This window comes from Lepidochelys kempii, chromosome 6 (assembly GCF_965140285.1).
Source record: "Lepidochelys kempii isolate rLepKem1 chromosome 6, rLepKem1.hap1, whole genome shotgun sequence".
Lineage (NCBI taxonomy): Eukaryota > Metazoa > Chordata > Testudines > Cheloniidae > Lepidochelys > Lepidochelys kempii.
Genome location: NC_136385.1, coordinates 116184166 through 116208987, shown reverse-complemented (window position 1 = coordinate 116208987; position 24822 = coordinate 116184166). Strand labels below are relative to the sequence as shown.

Genomic DNA, 24822 nt, shown 5'->3' with positions numbered 1-24822 from the left:
GGGGGCACGGGGATGGGAAAGCATGATGGAGGAGGAAAAAGAGAATGGCGGTGCATAAAGAGCCTTTGACATGTGGGGAAAGGAGGTACACACAGAGCTCCTGGTTTGGGGAAAAGAGAGAAATGGGGAAATGGAGGAGGCATACAGAGTCCCTAGCATGGGGAAATGTGGGTACATGGAGCCCCTGGCATGCAGGAATAATGGGGACCCTGGCATGGGTGGGACATATAGAGACCCTGGCTGGCATGGAGGGAAAAAGGGGCTGCACACCGAGCCACCAGCATGGGGGATCATAGCATGGAGGAATGGGGGATATACAGAGCCCCTCAATTTCTGGGGAAAGAATGATGGGGGAGGGAGAGATGGGAGGCACACAGAGAGCCTCTGGCATGTGAGTGGATTGCAGGGAGTCCCTAAACAGAAGGGGACGGGAGGCCATACATAGGGAGCTTGTGGGGTGGAAAGGAGGGATGCTAGGAGCCCCTGGTGCATCCAATGAGCTTGGCCTACAGAAGCTACGAGGTGTGCAACCCCCTACTTTTATAAATTTTTTTAAATTGTAAGATGTTGAAATCAGAACAAAATGTTTCAATCTCCTAAAGCCTAATGAGCTCATCATTAGTATGATAAATAAATACAAATACACACAGCTCGAGACCTGAGCAAAGCTTCTGACCTGTGAAAGAACATACAAAATATTTCTAAAGTTAATATCCTTAACTGCAGCTCTGTATTTCATACTTCATACGAGTAAGGTTAAATAACTCTTGGTTGTAAATAGAACCCCTCTTCCTCGGAACAAAACCCCAAAACTGGGCTGCAGAAGATGGGAAGAAAGCAACATATTCAAAGTTTGTTACAGCCCATTCACTCTAAATCCTAAACAGGATAATTAGACATCCTGATGAAAATGAGCAGAACACCAGAACCGAGGAATTAAAACCGGAACAGCATAAGATGTCTGCTCATCTTTAGCCCGTCTCTTCTGCAGAAGAGTAGTGATGTTCCTGGGGGGAGTAATGACCTAAGGACATGAACATTACTTTTCTGATATCTGTAAATAAATTGTGTGACTGGCTAGCCAGTCACACAACAAATGAAATAAAAAAGATGTCACTTGATCTTAATTTTCAGCTGTTTTCTTCTAATGCTTATATCAGATAATACATTTAGTAGATTTTATATATGATACTGGAAATTAGGCTTGTTTTCTTAGGAAGCTTGTTTTCTTGTTTTCTTGGTAACTTTAAACCTGACATTCTCTTTCTGTATTTATAATCCAGGTGGTCCTAACAAGATCCCATTGGTACCCAAAGGAGAGGCCTAAATTTAAAATAGCTGTGTCACCATGTTGTTCTAAATCTATAATGATCTGATGTACCCTATATATATTTATTACTGCTATGAAAATATGACTTAGAGTGGGTATCACCACAATCACCAGAACTGCTAAAAGAATGAATTTTAAATTTTTATAGTGTGCCATTCTTTACACAAAGTTTACATTCCTTTTAGTGGCTAGCTATAGAAACAAGTGCTAAGAGAAGATGGCATCTCCTCCTTCATGGGTTTTAGTAGTAATGTAAGCCTACTGGGGTATATCAGCTAGGTGGCAGCAGTGGCAAATTAATGATTTTGCTGCCCCTAGGCCCTGAAATAATTGCCGCTCTCCCCCGCAGCAGGTCCCCACCCCAGCTCACCTCTGCTCTGCCTCTTCCCCTGAGCGTGCTGCCAGGTCCTGCTTCTCCCTGCCAGTGCTTGTGTGCGAAACAGGTTCGTGAAGGAGGAGGGAAGAAGGGGGAATGCGGCGCGCTCAGGAGAGGAGGCGGGGCTGGAGCGGGGATTTGGGGAAGAGGACCAATAGGGCCAGGGAGGGGGCAGGAAAGGGGTGGAGTTGGGGCGGGGGGAAGCAGCCTCTGGCTGCTATTATAAATTTGCCGCCCTGCAATTTTGTCGGCCTAGGCGTGCACTAGGGTGGCCGTGCACTTCCTCTCTTCTCTTCGCTTGCGCAGCCTGTTATCGATGCTTATGACAAGACTGACGAAGGCATCTATGTGGATTGGGATTTCCACATGAGCTAGCTTATGCTGGATCTCTTCACGTAATCTCCCCTTGAATTGGTAGAGCTGGGCTGCTTCATTCCATTCTATTGGAGCTGAATTGCCAAAAGTGGGTGGTGGAGGAGCCAGTCGGTCCCTGTTCTGGCCATAGTTTTCGCAGGGGTCCTTCCAACAAACAATGTGGTGGGGTCATCAAAAATAGAGGAGAAGGCCTGGAGGAAGGTGTCCCAGTTTGGCAATGTTGGGCTCCATAGTTGTACTAGGGTGAAGCCCACTGCAGTACCTCTCCCATCAGGAGACTTTGACCTGGTCAGTGGAGAAGAACTGGGGGCAGAGCAGGAACAGAAGGCAGCACTGGTTGAAATTTTGGTAGTCTCTGCTAAAATGCTCTGGGAAGGGGATTTTTGGCCCAGGTATGCTGTTGCAGCACATGACTGTAGCACAGTGTTCTCCTCCCACACCCAGGCAGCCTGCTTTCACAGTATCTGGTTCTTGGTGGCATACTGTGTCAGTTGGGCCTGTAACATGGCATTTTCATCAAATAGCTGGGTGGTCTGCACTTACAGGGTCTGGTTCACAGACAAGAGCTGGACCACTTGTGTCTGCAATATGGGAAGCTCCTCCTGCGGGCTGTCACCCCTTTCAGCTGTGTCTAGGATCCCTTGGGACATGTTGGGAAGGGGGCAACCCACTGCCTCGATGTCCAACGGGGACAGCCTTCTCCACAGGTTAGGGATGGTCCAGGCAAGCCATCAGGATCCTGGGCAAAGGAACGCAGGACTAGTGGCAGGAGTTTAGGATTCTGGAACTGAAGCCAGGGGTCACAGCCAGTATCAATGTCAAGAGTCAAGCTGAGGGCCAAGCTAGAGTCAGAGTCAGGAGGTAAACTGAGGGTCAGAGACAGAGTCAGGAATCAGGCTGAGAGTCAATACCAGGTCTCAGGGTCTGTGTTGGTAATTCCAGGGGTCAATCAGGAGTCAGAATACAAGTCAGAGCCAAGGTCAATACAAGGAGATTAGGAACAGAGAAGTAGGGTAGCTCATAAAGGATCCATACTGTTACCTGAACACTTCTAGGGATGCTCCATGGGCTTATATAGGGACAAGGAGCCAATCAGGGATGGCTAAGACCATTGTCAATCAGACCCCTTGAGGTGTAACTTCCTGTGGCATCAAATGTCTGTGGATTGTGGGCTACAGGGAGTAGCCAGGTAATAGCTGGTGGCAGTGTGGGGATGCTGGATTCAAGTCCTGCTAGCCTTTACACTTCCATCTGAATCCCAGTCTCTCCCCTAGATTTTCTTATTTGATAATCTTTCAACACTTCACTTGATAACATCTGATACACTTCATTTTAATGTGCTGTTCATAACCTCTTCTGTACAAAGGAGTTTGTAAACTTCTGGGTCACAACTGAGAAATAACGAGAGATTATGGGATTTACATTATCATTTTAAATTACAGCACTTTGCTTTCGTCACTAATATCACCCATGATTTTTATCTCTTTCTATCCATGCCTGACATTCCTTTTATTGTAAAGCTGAGACAATTCCTAATTGGAAAATAATCCAACTTGGATACAGGTGTATAATGATGCTGCCTTTGGTGGGACACTACTGAGAGTATCAATTCAGGACAAATTGTTTAGAGCAGGGCAGTTACAGGCCAAGGCTGGGTGTCCTTTATTACTAAGGCATACCAAACTAGCCAAACAGAGAGGACTTTGGTTTTATCTCACTGGCAATTCCATCAGATACTCCAGTTCCGTAGTCTCACCACCACCAGCACTCCTTATGGGGATGAATGATTATGAAAACCAATACCCCATTAAAAGAAAAAAGGTTCTCCTGATCCCAAAGGACCAAGCCCCTGACCCAGGTCAATATACCAGTCAGATCTTACTCACAAATCACACTGTTGCCAATCCTTTAGAATCTAAAAGTTTATTCATAAAAAGAAAGAAATATAGATGAGAGCTAAAACTGATTAAATGGAATCAATGACATACAGTAATGGCAAAGTGCTTGGTTCAGGCTTGTAGCAGTGATGGAATAAGCTGCAGGCTCAAATCAAGGCTCTGGAGTACATCCACAGCTTGGATGGGTCATTCAGTCCTTTGTTCAGAGCTTCAGTGTAGCAAAGTTCCTCCAGAGGTAAGAAGCAGGATTGAAGACAAAATGTAGACGGTGCAGCTGCCTTTTATAGTCCCTTGCTTATGCTTATGCCTCCTTTGGTCCAAGCACAAACTACCCAACACATGGCATGGAAAAACCTTAGAATTCTGTCCATAGGCATGTCCCTGCATGCCTTGCTGAGTCACAAGGTGTATCTGCCTTCTCTCAATGGGTCAGTTGTACAGCTGATGGTCCTTAATGGGCCATCAAACAGGCTAGGCAGTGCTGATGCCAAATTGTCTGGGGTGTCACCCAGAAGCATAGCACAAGTTTGAAATCAGACAGTATAGAGCCAATACCTATAACTCTAAATACAAAAATGATACCCGCATATAGATAGCATAATCATAACCAGCAAATCATAACCTTTTCATAGACACCTTACTGGCCCTTCTTTGTACAAGATTTGGTGCCACTATATGATCTTGGTTGCAACAATGATCTATACGGTCACAGTTTATATTAATAACATCACAAGGTGATTTATCTACAATTTTCCTATATATTCAGAGAACAACTAATAATAGATAGCACTTGCCCTGATGGTAGATTTTTGTAAGCCATAGATTTTTGCAAACTTTTCCCCACTGTTTATGGAACTGGGCTAACTCTTACAGCAGCCACCTCCACTAAACTGGCGTTCCATCTCTACTTCCCATTCCTAAAAGAATTTTGACATGAGCTGCCAGGTTGTATTTTTCAGGAATCCTTTAAGAGTCCTTCCTTCCAGACATCTGGAAGCTAGAAGTGTCATTGATCTCACAAGTCCACTGTTTGGCATGGATGGGAGGGTGTAACAGGGCGTGCATGCCCCGCACTGGGACTGCGGGGGTTAATTCCTCTCTTTGGGCTGAGGAGGCCATGCCCCCTCAGCTCTGCTGGGCATGCTCTGACTGGAGGCCAGGTATAAAGGGAGCAGCCCAGCTCATTTGAGGCTGACTGCAGGTGAGGAAGGAGGTTTGCTGCAGACTCCTGCTGAAGGACTGCTGACACTCCATGATGCAGAGGCCAGCTGGATGGCAGTTACCCACTAACTCCAGAAGCCACAGAAGGAGGAGAGACCGGGGAAACCATGAGACCACAAGCCGCAGAGAAGCGGCTAGGAAGTAACCCAGGGAGGCTTTGTGAGGAGGTGTTTGGAGACCTGGATGTATTTTGGCTGGATCCCTGCTGAGCTGGTGGTGGGCAACACTGCCACTGACAGGGCCCTGGGTTGGGACCTGATGGGGTGGATCCCCCTATCCTGGCTGCTGCCCACCCTGGGGTGGCAGCCCAGCCACACCAACTCTGCTGACTTGGGCCCTGATTGTGAGAGCTGCTCTGCTTACCTGGGCTCTGCTGCCCTGATTGCGAGGGCAGGTAGACTGACTTTGGCTGTTTGGCCACATTACTCTGAGACCCAGAGGGGTTGTGCAGACATGCCTGTGAGCCTATAACAACCCGTACCCCATCCCAAAAGGGGACAGGGCATGCATGACCTCTGACAGAGGGGAAAACCAGCCTCTAATAGAGGAGTTTCAGAGTAACGGCCATGTTAGTCTGTATTCGCAAAAAGAAAAGGAGTACTTGTGGCACATTAGAGACTAACCAATTTATTTGAGCATAAGCTTTTGTGAGCTGCATCTGATGAAGTGAGCTCATGAAAGCTTATGCTCAAATAAATTGGTTAGTCTCTAAGGTGCCACAAGTACTCCTTTTCTTTTTTTAATAGGAGTGAATCTTTAATCTTATTACCTTATTGGACTAGTCACTATTGTTGAATCAATGTTATACTTCTTTCAGGCTGAAATTAGGGAGGTGCATAAATGCTGTATAGCAATACTTTGCTACTCTAATCAGTCTGTTCCACAAAATCTATTACATTTACTGACTGTTAAAAGAGGACCACATGAAGGATTTATCAGCAATGTAGCCTTTCTTATAACGAAAACTCATTTTCCCTCTCCATGAAACATGTTGATGGAATTGTTTTGCCAACACTTTTTCCTACAGGTTGTAAAAAACAAAGTTCATAAACATTTCAGGGGATCTGGCCAAATTGTTTGCTGAAATTTGAAAACAGAGAAGTTTGAGTTTTTGGCAACTGAAAATCAAATAACCATTTTTAGTTTTTCAAAATAAAACCTAAAATCAGAAAATGACTATTCTGAGGAAATTTCTGTTTTGACAAAATAAAAAATATTAATCTTTTTTGGTTGGAAAAGTGTCAAATGATTTTTGACAGCTCTAATTGCATGATATGCATCACAGCTGGAATTTATGAACATTTTCAGTGTGAAAACACATACTACAAGAAAGATTCTCACAAACTGCTTCCCAAGATAGTGCAAAGCACACTGTCTCCCGTTTGAGATCATGCAACATCCCTTTGGCAACTATATATAAAAAGGAAAATTTTAGAGAAGTCTCTCTAATGTATAGTTAGCTTCTTTTAATTAAATTTAGCTCCTGAAAACAAGGAAGAGAGCCAGCATCATGTGATTATTCAGCTCACTGCATACCACAAAGATTCTCCATGAACAGCAGTTTGGTAACCACGGCATTATAGAACTTCTGTCATTCTTAACATGATTGCAGAGCAGTGGTTCTCAACCAGGGGTACATGTACCCCTGGGGGTACACAGAAGTCTTCCAGAGGGTACTCAACTCATTTAGCTATTTGCCTAGTTTTACAACAGCTAAGTCACTATAAACTAAAATTTCATACAGACAATGACTGTTCATACTGTTCTATATACTGAAATGTAACTACAATATTTAGATTTGAATTATTTTATAATTATATGGTAAAATAAGAAAGTAAGCAATTTTTCAGTAATATTGTGCTGTGACACTTTTGTATTATGTCTGATTTTGTAATCCAGTAGTTTAAGTGAGCTGAAACTTGGGGGTATGCAAGACAAATAATATTCCTGAAAGGAGTACAGTAGTCTGGAAAGGTTGAGAGCCACTGCTGCAGATTGTCCAAACTATTTAAAGTGGTTTTTACACTAGAAATCTACCCTTAGGTGCTGCATCTTGCAATGTCGTGAAGGCTAAAAATCAATAAACTTTCACATTTATGCCTGATACCCTATTAATCAAAAGCCTGACGTGCCCCCAAAAACGCACCAGCATGTTAAAGATTTTGGTTTTTTTACTTAAGATTATATATTTTCAGCTAAACCCTTAATTTATTCCACTCTGTGTAGTTACTGCAGGGAGCCAAGATTAATGCACAGTATTTTATATTGTGGGTGTTACCGTTCTTAGAAGCCAACATTAGCCCACTTTTCCACAGACTGCAAAGAGCTACAAAGGGCTCTCACAAAACTGGGTGACTGGGTAACAAAATGGCAGATGAAATTCAGTGTTTATAAATGCAAAGTAATGCACACTGGAAAACATAATCCCAACTATACATATAAAATGATGGGGTCTGAATTAGCTGTTACCACTGAAGAAAGAGATCTTGGAGTCCTTGTGGATAGTTCTCTGAAAACATCCACTCAATGTGCAGTGGCAGTCAAAAAAGCAAACAGAATGTTGGGAATCATTAAGAAAAGGATAGATAAGACAGACAATATCATATTGCTGCTATATAAATTCATGGTACGCCCACATCTTGAATACTGTGTGCAGATGTGGTTGCCCCATCTCAAAAAAGATATACTGGAATTGGAAAAGGTTCAGAAAAGGACAGCAAAAATGATTAGGGGTATGGAACGGCTGCCAGCTGAGGAGAGATTAATCAGACGGGGACCTTTCAGCTTGCAAAAGAGACTACTAAGGGGGGATATGATGGAGGTCTATAAAATCATGACTGGAGTGGAGAAAGTAAATAAGGAAGTGTTATTTACTCCTTTGCATAACACAAGAACTAGGAGCCACCAAATGAAATTAATAGGCAGCAGGCTTAAAAAAAAAATGATTTTTTTCACACAATGCACCGTCAACCTGTGGAACTTGCCAGAAAATGAAAACTAGATAAATTCATGGAGGATAGGTCCATCAATGACTATTAGCCAGGATGGGTAAGATGGCGTCCCTCGCCTCTGTTCGCCAAAAGCTGGGAATGGGCGACAGGGGATGGATCACTTGATTACCTGTTTGTTCATTCCCTCTGGGGCACCTGGCATTGGCCACTGTTGGAAGACAGGATACTGGGCTAGGTGACCTTTGGTCTGACCCAGTATGGCCATTCTTATGTTCTTATTTCTGAATTTTGCTTTGAGTTAAATTTGTGGGGCCAAATTTTCTGTTGCCCACCTCTAATACACAAATCCAGGTTTCTGAATGTGTATGTAATCCCACTTGTATGCTTACACAAAGCTAATTGTAGTTAGGGTCATTAAACTTATTTGTACATAAAATGCATTTTTGTGCTTGCTTCTGTGGATTTGCATATACAATAAGATTTGCTCATATATCTGGCAGGCATTTTAATTAAGGGAGATTGAAAACATGCCCCCTAGAATGGTCCATGATTATAGCTAGGTAACAATCTTTCATATTTATAGAAGCACAAAAGTAATTGCTGAACTAGAAGAGACTCACAAGGATTTATTTTGCTGTATTCTGCAAACTACAGGGATTAAATCGTGGCCCTATTAACTTCAATGGAAGTTTACTACTAACTTCAATTGGATCAGGATTTCATCCTAAAATTTCTTTTTTTTTTTTAAAGCTAAAGTTTTGAGCTCTGCTTGTTGTAAAACTGAGATAAATTACAGGGCAGATATCTTAAGTATGCATTTAAAAAAAAAAAAACTCACCTGAAACAATGTGACCAAAAAAGTTTGGGAATCAGCCATTCCTTCGAAATTTAATATTGCAAACACAGCCAGAATTGCAGAATCCAGCTGGCCAATGCACAATCAGATTTTTCTGCCCGGGTGACTGTAGATTTCCCATGTGGATATGGAGAAGCAAGACAGAATGGGGAAGAAGAACCTGGATGTTCTCCAGCTGACCTCCACAGTTCCTGACTACCCCTGCTTTCCACTTTTAATTTAGTCCTTGTGACTTCTGCTTTATTTCCCCGGCTGAGATCTATGAGAATCTGATTGTCACAGATTTGCATTAATAAATCCACATACTAAAAATTCCAGTTGGAATCCACATTAATTTTTTTTAATTGTTATTTTAAAGGGATCCTGAGAAACAAATTTGGCCCCAATTTTAAATTCTATTAGAAAGAAAGGAAAATACTTTACAAACCTTAGACCAGAAAACATGTTCCCACGACATAAAGATTTGATTCCAGCAGAAACAACTGTTTTAAAAGAAATAAACATTCCTCTACGGTCAGGAGAGTAGGCAGTTTTTTTTCATTGGGAGGGGGTTAAAGTTTTACAATAATAATATACAACAAGCTGTTGTATATCACTTTAATGAGCATTTTGTACCATAACTTATCTCAGTTTATTAAAAATAAACAAATTTAATGAACTTCTGTTCCAAATTCAGTATTTCCTTTATTTACTAATGCAATCCTGAACAATCCAAGTCCCAATTGTCTATGCCCAGAGCCTGAAAACCAAACATTGCCATATTGAGAACTTGGGCTCTGACTCTGCAAACACTTAAACATGTGTATAATTTTACTGCCATAAGCAATTCCATCTGAATTCTCATGAGTTAAGTTACACACATGCTTATGTGTTTACAAAACTGTCTCCTTGAATGTGAAACTGACTATAAACACAAGTGAAAAAGACTTCTTTGATTTTCGTTGCCAATGAGGAGACAAATAGTAAAGAAACAAGATAGTCAAAATTAAACAAAAAGAAAAGGAGTACTTGTGGCACCTTAGAGACTAACCAATTTATTTGAGCATGAGCTTTCGTGAGCTACAGCTCAAGTACTTGTGGCACCTTAGAGACTAACCAATTTATTTGAGCATGAGCGTTCGTGAGCTACAGCTCAGCTCATGAACGCTCATGCTCAAATAAATTGGTTAGTCTCTAAGGTGCCACAAGTACTCCTTTTCTTTTTGTGAATACAGACTAACATGGCTGTTTCTCTGAAACCTGTCAAAATTAAACAGGATTTTTAAACTTCTTTCCATTTTAATAATCTATAGTGTTAATATTAACACAAGCTACAATGATTTATTCACAATATATGATTAAGTTGACAATCTTTTAAAAATGTTGTCCTCTAAATAGCAAATTTGTAATCCAGATTAGCACTTTAAATATTTTATTTGGAAAAAGACCACTTTTAAAGCACCTTAAGATGTCTACTTCTACTTTTTTGCCACTCAAATATAAAAAATTGCTATTCTAATTTTATTTTTCCCTTCAAAATGACTAAAGTCTTCCCTCAGCCACCACCCATTAAGACCCAAATCCTCCAGCCACATATATACTGTGCTTAACTTTATTACCATCTGCCATGGTACTACTGACAGTAGTAAAATTAAGCACGCTTACAAATTTGCAGGATTAGGGCCTAAATAAAGTGTGTTTCCAGGTCCAGTTTTAAGCTTTTCAAGCCAATTCCCTGCCTCAGTCTCCTAAAGTGGTTCTAAAACCAGAGTATACACTGCTGCTTATGAAAGTTGACACAGAAAATTGTGGAGGAACCTTAAGTACAGTCATATTAATGCACATTCATTAGTCTCCATTTGTAGAGAGAACCTGCCAAGGGGATTCAAGATCAATACCAACTGAAAATACTTTACCCACATTCTTAAACTTTGACACATAAGTTAAATATTATTTACTTAACTTATTTAATTAGGAAATGTCCTTGGGGTTCTCAGTTTCAAGGATATCAGTGCTTTTCACTGCTTGTCCTTGTGCATTTTAAAACCGAAACAGTTCATATAACCTGTTAACTGAGCTGAACTTGTATGAATACAATCAGAATAAAATTTATAGAAATAATTATAACAGTTAAAAGATAAGAGAGACAAGATGGGTGAGTTAATATCTTTTATTGAGCCAACTTCTGTTGGTATGAGAGACAAGCTTTCCATCTATACAGAGCTCTTCCTCAGATAAGCATTGTAACTATGTTTGCATAAGCACTTTCATGATTCATGCTTTGACTATCTTTTTTTTAAGTAATTAAGATTATGTATATTGTATACAATATGTCCACATTCTTTAGCTTATACTAAACAAGTCTCTGTGTGTTGAGCCTCTGTGAACTATACTCTATTTAGTATTCAGACCAAATCAGAAATAAATCTAAGCAAAGCAGTGTAATAAGTTCCATGACCACACAAAAATACTTCAAGTGGCTACTTCCTTTCTCTATTTTCACTATACACATTCTATTTCAAAATATTTTTAAAAGAAGTTTCAAGCAATTCTGCAGGGAAGATCTGCCCATCCAAAACATGTGGTGGCAAAACTGAAGAAAACTAAGATTTATTAGTGACCAGTCTTTGAACTACTTAGTACTTTCTCCCTTACACAATAACAAAACTGGAGTAGTATTAAATCCATTAAGTGCAAGTGGTCAACTGAGTGGAAAGGGCTGCTCAACGAAAGATCTTGGGACTTGTTACATATAATCACAGAAATGTAGGGCTCCTGCAGAACCCAGCCAGATTAATTTCCCAAAGGGGCAAGCATCCATCGATCATGAGGACGTAGTGCAAGGAGGGGAGAGGGCAGGCCCCCAGGAAACACTAGCTGCTCCGACTTCTGGTCACCTTAGGCAACCTTTTCTCCAAGAGGCAATCATCTGACACCTGCTGCATGCATCGCGTCCCCAGCCAGCCGACGGGCCGCTATCAGACGGCAGCAGACGCCTTGCTCAGTCACGGCCCATGCCTGTCTGAACATCGGGATCTTGTGTCTCTTATCATGAACGCTCAGCTATTTATATTTATAGTTCAGGACTTTTTCCCTTTCCCAGTGACATTTCAATCTGCAACCAGAGGAGGGGGAAGGTTCCCAGCCCGGTCCTGGGGAAGAATCACACCTCCTCCTCGAGCACAGAGACAAGGGAGAGAAAGGACAACAGGGGACCAGAGAGTGGGGGACAGGAGGAGAGAGAAACAATGCGAATGTCCAGAAAAGCAAAGAGGAGAGAGAGAGAGAGATGGCAGAACGAGATTGCAGAGATGGCAAAAGGAGACAGAGAGAGATGGCAGAAACAGAGAGATAAAGAGAAAGATATCAGAGATAGACCTATCAGAGATGGCGGAGAAAGAGAAAGGCGGAGATCAGAGATAGACAAAGAGAAATATCAGAGATAGAGGGAGATCAGAAATAGACAAATAAAGAGAAAGATACCAGAGATCAGATAGATTAGATTAAAGAAACTGGAGCTAGAAAGAGAAAAGGGGGAACCCGAAAAAGAGACAAAAGGGAGAAAGAGAAAAGGGATCCGGGGAAAGTGGAGGAGAGAAGATGCCAGAGGGGTTAAAAGACAGAACAAGGGCCCGAGAAAAGCGAGACGAAGAGAAACGGCAAATCGGAGCGAAGAGGAGAATAATAATTAATAAAGGCACCAGGGTAAACACGCCAGGAGCCAAGCAAGACGCCACAGCGCACATGAGAGCCGCGGAGCCTGCCCCCCTGCGAGCCCCTACGGCCCCCGCCGCCGCCCCCCTGCACCCACCTGGCACCTGCAGACGATATCCGCCTCGGTGGCCAGCAGGTCAACCACCTTCCCTTTGCCTTCGTCCCCCCACTGCGCCCCCAGCACCACGGTCACTCTGCTGCCTCCCGGCTCGCCGCGCGCCCGCTTGAGCCCCGCGCTGGGGTGCGCGGCGCGGCCGTTGGACGCCCGGCTGGTGGCCATGGGGCCTGCCTGGCTCGCTCAGCGCCGCCCGGCCCGGAGCCCGGCTGTGTGCGCGCTACCGCGCCGCGTCCGCCGCCCCTTTAGCCGGGCCCCGAGCCCGCCCCGCGCGCTGACGCGCGAGCCGCCTGCCCAGGGCCCGGCCAGCCCGGAGCGCGGGACGGGCGGGGGCGGGCAGTGGGGGGCAGGCGGACTCAGAGGCCGGCCCCAGCCGGAGCCGACACACACTCGGGGGGGACTGTGACTGGATACACTACACTGACACACACATACTCCCTCTCCAGCCTGAGGCACCAGGGGTTGCGTCATTGGATGGACACAAACACACACTCCAGTCACAGGCACCAGGGGTTGTGTCACTGGACACACGCACACACACACTCCAGCCTGAGGCACCGGGGTTGTGTCACTGGACGGACATACATTCCAGCCTGAGGCACTGGAGTTGTGTCACTAGACACACACACACACACTCCAGCCTGAGGCACCAGGGATTGTGTCACTGGAAACACACACTCCAGCCTGAGGCACCGGGGTTGTGTCACTGGATGGACATACACTCCAGCCTGAGGCACTGGAGTTGTGTCACTAGACACACACACACACACACACACACTCCAGCCTGAGGCACATGGGGCTGTGTCACTGGGGACAGGGGCATTATTTCAGGCAAATTCTGTCTGTATGAGGAGGGAGCAAGGGTGTGTCAGCATATATAAGGTTATACGTGATTATATTATATCCTGAAAAGGCTGGAGTGGTTGTGGAGCAAAAAGTGGAGCATGTGGACCTATTAAAAGTTGTGGGGGGGAATAAATGTCAGAAGGGCAACTGCCACCTTTTCCCCATAGCAAGTGATGACCCTGGCTGGGGACAGACAGACACTCCAGCCTGTGGTAGATGGCGCCATAGGTGCTGGAACTAGAGTTGTGGGGGGTTTGTTGCACCCACCTGGTTTGAAGTGGTTTCCATGATATACAAGGTTTACAGTTTGGTTCAATGGCGCTCAACACCACTGCTATACAAATTGTTCCAGCACCCCTGGACGGGGCTGTGTCACTGGAGGTGTCACACATGCACATTAATACCTGAGACCTAAGGAACTGTGTCAGTGTATGTGTGTGTCGGTGGGGAGGGAATGGACACAACGGCTTTTGGCTTGAGACACATGGGGCTGTGTCGCTGAGGGAAAGGTGGATGGAAGATCACAGAACGTGTTCCAGCCTCATGCACATGGTTCTCCATCATTGTGTGGATGTGTGTGATGCTTTGTACCTTGGGGGAACACCCAGCACCCCATGGTCATCTTTATAAAATGATTGTGTGGTATCCAATGCAAAGTTTATCATGTTGGGTGTCTTCGAAAGGCTCACGATGCACTGAGCATTGTTGTTATAGTGATGTTATCGTAATTGTTACAGTAATATTATAGGTTATAATTTCATGTATATAGTTATGAAGCTGAAAATGTATCCTCATGGCTTAAAATAAGCCCAGGAAAAAACTCTCCAAGAGCAGAGAGGCAGTTCATACCTCATTAAGGGCAGGTATGAAACAAACCCAGCCTAGCCTCACAGGAACAAAGGACACTGGCAGCAGCAAAAGGATCTGTTCGAGTGAGTCATCCCCCATCCTTTGGTCAGTATGGGACTGTGATGAGGTAATGCTCACCTGACTCTGAAGCAGGGGGCAAAGCAAAGAGGGAAGAAAGGACATGATAAAAGGGAGAGATGTTTGCCATGCTTGCGCTCTCTTTTCCACCTACATCTACAGACACCATACCAAGCGACTGAAGTGCTGATCAAAGGGGAGAGCCTGGCTGAAGAACAACCAGCCAGCCTGTAGTGAGAAGCATCTAAGTTTGTAAGGACACTGAAAGAGTTAAAATCAGCTTAGAATGCCATTTGCTTTTATTTCATTTGACCAAATCTGACTTATGTTTTGACTTATAATAACTTAAAATCTATCTTTATAGTTAAACAATCTTTGTTTATTCTACCTGAAGCAGTGTGTTTGGTTTGAAGCATGTCAGAGACTCCCCTTGGGATAACAAACCTGGGGGGGAGGGATAGCTCAGTGGTTTGAGCATTGACTAAACCCGAGTTTGTGAGTTGTCAGTTCAATCCTTGAGGAGGCCATTTAGGTATCTGGGGCAAAAATTGGGGATTGGCCCTGCTTTCAGCAGGGGGTTGGACTAGATGACCTCCTGAGGTCCCTTCCAACCCTGCTATTCTATGATTCTACATATCAATTTCTTTGTTAAATTGACAAACTCATATAAGCTTGCAGCATCCAGCAGGCATAACCGGACACTGCAAGACAGAGGTTCCTAGAGTTGTGTCTGGGACCAGAGATATTGGCTAGTGTCATTCGGTAGCACAATCCAAGGAGCAGTTTACGTGCTAGAGGCTGTGCGTGAACAGCCCAGGAGTGGGGGTTCTCACAGCAGAGCAAGGTAAGGCTGGCTTCCAGAGTCAAGGATTGGAGTGAACTAGCAGATCACCGGTCCGGATAACACCAGAGGGGGAATGTCTCACTGTGTTGAATACTGAACTTTCTTGGTCACATAGACCGATATGAATTTGTAAGAGCTGAGGGATGGAGCACACAATCTTTACACTTTCTATAGAAATTACAAGATTCCTAGTATATTTAGAACTATTTAGGCTCATACACACTCACACACTCTTGTCTACACTGAGGTTTTTCCTCAAAGTCTTCTGCCTAATGATAATAGTTAAAGAAATTGAGATTTAAATTAATTCCCTACCTGTCAAAGCATTCAAGAAAAGAAGAGAGGGAGTGTAATAGACATGGAGCTGATATGTAATGATGTACTGAGACGTAACCATTTGATGAACATGATATGTGATGGGTCAGTGAAGGGACGGTATTGTATATTGGGGTTGCTAGACTTTCCTGTCTGAATGCTTAATAGGGGACTGTGGGAAGAATAAACAGGAAGGCAACACAATGGTTTCAGATAAGCAACCTCCCAGCAAACATTGGGGGGCAGTTACCAATCACTCAGGGCCGGCTCAAGGCACCAGCAAAGGAAGCAGGTGCCTGGGGCGGCCAATAGAAAGGGGCGGTATGTCCAGGTCTTCAGCAGCAGGTCCATCATTCCCTCCCTTCCTCTTCAGCAGCAACGCAATCGGGGTTTGTTTTTTTCTCTTCTTTGCCGCTTGGGGTAGAAAAAAAGCTGGAGCCGGCCCTGCAAACAATGGCAGATTTCCAGACTCCAGGCAGAAGTGACACAGCTGTTGTACCAGGCTTGGAGGCTAGAGCTCAAAAGAACACTTAAAAACCTTCTGAGGAAAAGGAGAGGTGGTGAGTTGCCAAGGGCTGTGCAGGGTGTTGCCAGTGAACTCTGACAGGGACACACGCTGACAGAGAGGTTTCAGAGTAACAGCCGTGTTAGTCTGTATTCGCAAAAAGGAAAGGAGTACTTGTGGCACCTTAGAGACTAACCAATTTATTTGAGCATAAGCTTTCGTGAGCTACAGCTCACTTCATCGGATGCATGAAGTGAGCTGTAGCTCACGAAAGCTTATGCTCAAATAAATTGGTTAGTCTCTAAGGTGCTGACAGAGAGGGGGCTCTGTAGAAGAGTCTACAGAATTAGTCCTTCCAGGGTCCCCATGCATGAGATGGTTAGATTTTTCATAAGCAGACATATATTATATATATAATATATGTGTGGTATATATAGGGTGGTTCATTGTTTTCAACGTATGTTTTCTCTGAAATTCTTTTGTTGTAAATAAATGATACTTTGCTTTCAGAAGGCTGTTTGGTCACTGATTATCACTGTCGTTGCCCTGGAAGATACAGGACTGCAGGGTCTGTGTCTAGGTCAGACCTGCTGAGATAATCACAGTTAGTACCAGGGGACTGCAACCCAGAGCTAGGTCTGAGAGTGAGAGAATCATGTGATTCCACCCTGAGAGAGAGGTGACCTCTAGAGGCTTGAGAGCTAAAGGGTATGCTTAGAGAGACCAGGAGGGCTCAGTTTAGTAAAAGAATGACCATTTTTTCTTCATAGAAAACAAAACATACACAACAGGCAACTTTGTTTAGCATTGTACTGAGATGAACAAAGACAAGAACAAAATATGCATCAAGTACAAATAGAAAACAATACAATGTATATCTATTTTTAAATGATGCTCCATTAATAAACCGTCAAGATTTTACATTATATTTCAAAGTACTACTTATCAGACACTCAGTTTCTGTGTCTTGTTTCCTGCAGACTATTCTTTGTACTTTTTCACCACTATTACACTTTATCACTGCAAATCAATGATCAAAGAGGAAAGAAGAAGCAGGCAACAAAACTACATTTCCCTTCAACTGGTTTCACTTGCAGCTTGGAATCTTCCACCATTGTAAGTAGTAGATAAGGGTGAACAATTAGTCACACTTCTCCAATTGATGCTGACCTTTTTGACATCTCCGAGTTTATTATTTAAGGACCAAACGCTGAAGTCCTTTCTTGCTGAAGACAATTGGAATTTTACCTGAGAAAGGATTGCAGAATTTGGCTCTCACTAAAAATGAACACTGCTTAAGAAACTGGTTTTGGGGTCTGCTTCTGCAGCTCTAGAAGTCAGTGGCTGGTTTGAGAGCACAAAGACGGCAGGACAGGCCCTTTTAATTCAGTGGAACTTCTGTACCATACATTGAACTCTGTATTGCTTTTCATCAATTTAACAGAATTTTACTTTCTGCCACTAGTTTTTGTATAAAAATAAGATGAATATAAGTTAACACCAGATGTTTAAACCAACCCCTACTCCTCTTTTGTGTGTGTATATCTTTGTTGCTTACACTTGTCATTGGACAGTCCAATATGAAAGACATCTAGTATTGCCAGTATTGAAAAGATGTCATAAATATAAAGGGAAGGGTAAACACCTTTAAATCCCTCCTGGCCAGAGGAAAAATCCTTTCACCTGTAAAGGGTTAAGAAGCTAAGATAACCTCACTGGCACCTGACCAAAATGACCAATGAGGAGACAAGATATTTTCAAAGGGGGGGGGGAGAGGAGAAACAAAGGTCTTGTCTGTCTGTGTGATGCTTTTGCCAGGACCAGAGCAGGAATGCAGGTCAGAACTCCTGTAAAAAGTCAGTAAGCAATCTAGTTAGATATGCGTTAGATTCTGTTTTGTTTAAATGGCTGATAAAATAAGTTGTGCGGAATGGAATGTATATTCCTGTTTTTGTAACTTAAGGTTCTGCCTAGAGGGATTCTCTGTGTTTTGAATCTGATTACCCTATAAGGTATTTACCATCCTGATTTTACAGAGGTGATGTTTTTACTTTTTCTTTAAGTAAAATTCTTCTTTTAAGAACCTGATTGCTTTTTCATTGTTCTTAAGATCCAAGGGTTTGGGTCTGTGTTCACCTATGCAAATTGGTGAGGATTTTTATCAAGCCTTCCCCAGGAAAGGGGGTATGGTGCTTGGGGAGATATTTTTTGGGGGGAAAGAAGTTTCCAAGTTGCACTTTCCCTGTTCTTTGTGTAACACTTTGGTGGTGGCAGCTTTTAACCTAAGCTGGTAAGAATAAGCTTAGAGGGTCTTTCATGCAGGTCCCCACATCTGTACCCTAGAGTTCAGAGTGAGGAAGGAACCATGACACAAGACATGTAATTAAATTAGTTCATATAAAATTCTAACTAATAGGAAAGTGTATATATGCATGTTTGCATTAAAATAAGTTCATATTTCTCACTTGATTAACTAAAGCAAAACAAATATTTCAGCATCTCATACACAATATATATAGACTAGTTTCTTGAAGCAAGCTGGTGTGATGCACTTCAACAATGTAACTGTCTGATAACTTCAGGTAATGGAAGCTGAAGTAACAGAAGCTAAAGAAAAATGAAGCAGTAGAGAAATAATCTCTTGTCCATTATAAAGCATCAAAAATAATGCAGATAAAAATCTCTTATGTCTGAGATTTCAATAGTAGCCTAAAGGAGCTAGGTACCTAAATTCCTTTGAAATTCAGTGGAACCTAGCTTCCTAACTCCCTTGGGCTTCTTTGAAAATCCTAACCTATATCTTTTTAGCATTGTTTAATGGAAGACTAGAGTTTAATAGTTGTAGCCACATTGCAGGTGCAGTTGGATCTGTGCTCTTACCAGTTTCAGTAGGTGAGGTTTTGGGAACAATTTCTGGCTTAGACTTGTTCCTAGTAGTTTTCCATAGCTGAAAGCCTTCCCTTATATCTGCTAATAAGGCATCAGGGACACATGCTTCTGGTCTCACATCTCCTTTTTGAACTATAAAGAAGAGATTATAATACATATCAAAATACTTTGATGCCGTGTGTTCTGAAATCCTAAGAGACAGCTACAGCTAAGGGCCTGTCTGTCATCCGCAGATATGTGATCCTCAATTATATGCACAGATACAGAAACCAGATATTGGCTTGAAGGAACTTGTGACAGTCATTCATGTCAGTAAATCAAAGATTAAGGTTCCAGTCCTGCAAAGATTTATGCACTTAATTAACGTTATACAATATGAATAGTCTCAATTACTCCAGTAGAACTACTCACTGAGCAAAATTAAGCATGTGCTTAACTCTCTGCTGGATCAAGGCCTAAGAATCTGGTCCATACATGCTAATAGGACTTCACTTAATCCATTGCCATCCAGTTTTTCTTCCTTAAAAACGGAAATCTAGTTCATCTACTTAAAAACAAATGAACAAAAAACCTAAAACACCATTACCATGATTCTAAAATGTCTGAGTTGTATACATAGGATGGGAATTTTCAGGGGAGCTTAAATAAGACAAACACCCAGGTTCTAACTTTATCAGAGTTGATAGTCCCCAAGCTTACTTTAATAAAACTCAATGTGAATAGAAATTGCAGCTAAGAATGGCCACAAGTGCTGAAGTAGCTAGGCGCACAGTTTTCTGCAATAAATATTGAGGAAGAAACTTCAGTCCAGATTCCCAACTCACATTTGAGTTATACCCATATAGGATGGGATTCACCCTGATGCAGTGGGTCAACACCGCTTGAGTCCTTCTTAAACCCAATTTGGAAAGCTTAAATGGTGAAGGGCCTTGTGCTGTTTCTCTGCATGGGGGGTAAATTTCACTCTTAATTTTATATTTAAGTAACTTTCCAATATATTAAATTACTTTTTGTATTTACACTAAAATGTAGATTCTAATTAGTAAGACTACATTAAATATAAGTTTACATTAAATGTACTGTTATGTGCTAAAAGAAAAGGAGTACTTGTGGCACCTTAGAGACTAACCAATTTATTTGAGCATGAGCTTTCGTGAGCTACAGCTCACTTCATCGGATGCATACCGTGGAAACTGCCGCAGACTTTATATACACACAGAGAATATGAAACAATACCTCCTCCCACCCCACTGTCCTGCTGGTAATAGCTTATCTAAAGTGATCATCAGGTTGGGCCATTTCCAGCACAAATCCAGGTTTTCTCACCCTCCACCCCCCCCCACACAAATTCAGTCTCCTGCTGGTGATAGCCCATCCAAAGTGACAACTCTTTACACAATGTGCATGATAATCAAGTTGGGCCATTTCCTGCACAAATCCAGGTTCTCTCACCCCCTCACAAAAACCACACACACAAACTCACTATCCTGCTGGTAATAGCTCATCCAAAGTGACCACTATCCCTACAGTGTGCATGATGGGATAAATTGGTTAGTCTCTAAGGTGCCACAAGTACTCCTTTTCTTTTTGCGAATACAGACTAACACGGCTGTTACTCTGAAACCTGTTGTTATGTGCTAATGACAACACATTGGAAATACAGTCTGTCCAATGACAATCTTGGCCCTCTTGTGGTTGGTTATCAACATTCAGATTTTTCTTTAGAAGTTTCTAAAGATCAATAACTGGAATAGATGTTAAAACAAATAGGGCTAAAGAAGATTTGAGCTTTTTTGGCCACAGATTCTTACTTTGAGCTTGTTGAAAAATGCAAAATATTTGTGTGTGACCATCCAGTCAATTTCATGAATCCTGTTCAGCTGTGCTAATGCTCCTTTTACATTCAATCTCTGAACAATCAAGTGATCAGATTTTACTGGCACAAACCTTCATGTAATGTGAACTTAAAATATAAAGGGAATTTTAAATTTACACATGCACACATTTACACTAAAAATGCATATCCCTTTAGGTGCATGCTTAACTTTAAGAATACAACTCATCCAGTTCCTATTCAGCAAAGCATGTGCTTAATTTTAAGCATTTACTGAATCAAAGCCCTAATCAGGACAGAAAAGAGGAGGAGAAGGGGAAGAGTAACATGTGCTTTGCCCAACACAGCTTAGTTTCAAATATTCCTTAATGGAGTCATATCCTAAAAAGATGCAAACGAGCATTAAAAGAAACGCAAAGAAATCAGAAGCCTCCAAACTTAAATTAGCCTCTATTTCTGCTAATGCATTGTTTACTGTGAGTTATTATTTTCAGCTCGAGCCCCATTGTGAGGGGTGTAAGAAAAGAGGTGTGTACATTTTTATCATCCTTGTGTGAAAAAAGGGCTTCAAAATTAGTATTTTTTTTAAATTTCTCTCATATCTGATGGAATAAGTATGCCAAGGACTTAGAAAATTAACCAATGCTTTTTCAGTCACAAATCAGATTATCCACATCTATATAGACATACATTCTCTTTAAAAAGTAGCAAATAATTCCAAAATACATTTGTGAGACTTACTGATCTTTCCATATTCTCCTTTTTGACGCTTAGCTTCCTCCTCTTCAAGCAATTTCTTTCTTTTCTCTGCTTTTGTAGCTTGTTCTTTCCTTTCTTGGTTTTCCTACATACAAACATTCAGATAGAATGTTAAATAAAACATTTAAGAGAAAAGTTAACTAGAGAAGAGCTGATGGAGATATTTGCAGTTATAAGCAAAAGCTATTCCAAACATGCTTCTTCACTTGATACCCACTGCTGTGACTCAGTCACTCAGATTCTGGGCTGTGGGATGAGTGGTAGAATGAAGGCTCTTCAGAGTAAACACCTGGTAGGCCTTGCCTATCATGTTTTGAGGCTTGCTATTCAGTAAGATCTTCACTCCCTTCTAAAAATGTATCAGTTTTGCTTACTCACTTTTACACATCACTAGCTTTTACTTCACTGAGGCCAGCCAGTCATTTTAAGTAGAGCCCAAGAGATTGGAGCGTCCTTAATTCTTTTATATAAATAATGGATTTTTGTATTAGCTTGTTCACCCATTCTCTGGACACCTGCTGGGGAGGGGGAGGGACACAAGCAGGTGAACAGCCCCACTGACTCCTAGGTACTCAGATCCAAGGTCTGGGTAGCCCATATATCTGTGTAAAGGGGCTTAGAAGAGAAGGGGAAATCACCCATGCATGGAAGTGTGAAAAGTTCAAATCACAATCTAGCCCTAATTATTCACAAGTGTAAACCACCTTTAGTGCCTTGATAAATAAATTCCTGAAGGTTTTCATTGTGTTAAACACATCTTCTAATGACAATTTATTTCGATCTTCACAGAGGTAATCCGCAAGTTCTGCCTTCTTCTTTGCAATGGTGCCAAGTTCCTCCTCCAGTTCTTTTGAAAGGTTTATATGGTCCTGAGACATATTTACAATGCAATTTATTCAAGTTAAAAGCAACATGCATCTCAATTACCCTGAAGTCTCAAGAGGAGGGGCAAAGTAGTTAACAAATCAGTGCAATAGCTTTTAGAAAATCAGACAGAACTCTAAGTACTGCTTGCTTTGGAAACACAGCAATTAATGGAAAGTTAAAACTGGTTACAGTATGCTACTTTACTTGTAATTGTTGTTTTCCTCAAAAGTATGTTACTATTGGGGAACCCTACCTACCTGCAACACATGTATTGTCACTGTCACAACATGATCACTTGGCATTCTTGGCCAGCATTACATGGCTAAGCAGAAGATTTGTGAGGAACATGACTACCTCCTTGCCCTTAATTAATATTACCCTGCTTTAAGAGTATCTCTTCATAATATGACAGACTCTGAAGGATGGTGTGATAGTGAATTATTTACTTTGGAGATATGCAATACATACACAAGGGTTTAGTTTTGTTTAAGATGCACCTACTTTCTAAACATAGGAAGGGCCTGATCCTGTTATGTTAAGTTAAGCAGAGTAAGACTGGACCCGTGATAATCAATGCTTATAAATGGATACAAAAGAACCTTGCTATTCTTCAGGAATGTGAACAGTTTTTCAAGCAAAAAACACAAATAACTCCTTGGCATTTCTAGAAGATGTCATGCCGCAGTGGTACATCTGTGTACTATAGAATCCTAAGCTTAATTTTAGCTTTTTTGGGGGGGGGGAGGGGGGGATTAAATGGACCAGTGGTTCTCAACCATTTCCATACTGCGACTGCACATGAACTCTGAAAAAGGGTTCAGGACCCTCCTCCCATCTAGGAATTAAGGCACACCCCTTTTTTCTGACCTGTTTGTGACCTCCTAGAGATATAGGACATCTTGGAAGAGGGAAGCATGAGATGGATCAGACTCATGTTACTTACTTGAATAGACTTTCCATACTGTGCTTTTAAATCATCTATTGATGACATGTTATGCTCAATTTTCAAAAGTTTCTTTAAATGGGAATCTGCCTCTGCCTTCATAACTTCAAAGTTGGTTCTGAAAATTCCACAGGAAGGTAGTAAACCAAGAGGATTGCAAACAATATAATGACTAGCCTGGTTTGTTAACGGAGGAAGGATGTAAAATCCCAGTCCTGCAATAGCATCCCAGTGGGTGGACTTCTGTGCTCATGGGGAACCTCAAAAGCATATGTGGCAGCAGCATAGGGGCCCAAACATACTTTCCAGTTTCTGATTATCCCTTCATGGTAGGCAAAGCATTGTATCCTCATAATGTGAGGCAGAATTATACTGTACATCCAAATGTAAACCGCTAAAGCGGCGTTAAAGCCACCCCTCCCCCCCTTTCATATTTACAAATGAAAACCTGGATATCTATTTAAATCAACAGGGTTTTGGGTTTGAAAATTTGTTTTGAAAATTCTCAGGGAGTGGCGTAACCCCAGTACCATTACATTCAGAAATATATGATGAGCATGTTTATACTAATACTCATATTTGAACTTTAGGTAATGGAATATTTATACTTTTACTTTCCAACAGCATTAGCAAGCTACTTCAGAATTTAAGTTAAAGCCAAAATGCTACCTATTTTCTTAAAAATACACTCTTTGCATTTAATTTAGCAACTGCTTGACCATGAGAGTCCATCTTCAGATTTACAGTTTCTCTCAGTGACTAGCTGCAAGGAAAACAGACTCCTAGAATACCACAGAGATTTTGTGAATGCATATAGCATAAATCAGCACTAGTTATAATGTTAATTCTGATTTGGTGTTCCCTCAATGACTGTGTTCCTCTGTGGATAAATACTTAGTCATTAGGCAAAAGAGAGAAACAAAATGACTCTGTAGTCCAGTGATTATGGTCACCCCCCTAAAAGGTGGGAGATCCTGGGTCCTGTCTTTCTTTCATTATTTATCCATAGTGGAATAGCTTTAGCAGGAGAAACTGAGGGAGCCCCACCCCAGAATATCCCATAGCTCAGTGGTTAGAGCACTGCTCTTGAGAGGTGGGAACCCCCTGTTCACATCCTTTCTCCATCTCTGCCTGAGAAGGGGGAAATGGAACCTGGCTTTCCCATATCCCAGGCAAGTGCTCCAACCACTGCGCTACAAAGTTATAAGGCAGATGGCAGCGGCTCCTCATCCAGCCAGATTTTGAATCGGACCTGATCCAGCAGGATGCCTCTGAGCA

At 42.1% G+C, this 24822-nt stretch overlaps 1 protein-coding gene across 3 annotated transcripts in view; it reads right to left on the bottom strand.

Moving 5' to 3' along the window:
* The window catches only part of ADSS1 (adenylosuccinate synthase 1), a 229222-nt gene that overhangs the window by 30017 nt on the left and 174383 nt on the right, over positions 1-24822 (bottom strand). For 2 of the 3 annotated variants that reach the window (XR_012159583.2, XM_073349802.2), the window contains exon 1: positions 12798-13073. The exons of the other annotated variant lie outside the window; for it this stretch is intronic. Coding sequence is in view for 1 of the 2 variants with exons in the window: in XM_073349802.2 (XP_073205903.1) it covers positions 12798-12980 (183 nt within the window). In the remaining variant the exon portion in view is untranslated. Of the gene's footprint in view, positions 1-12797; positions 13074-24822 lie in introns of those variants that run through there. 3 annotated transcript variants of the gene reach the window in all.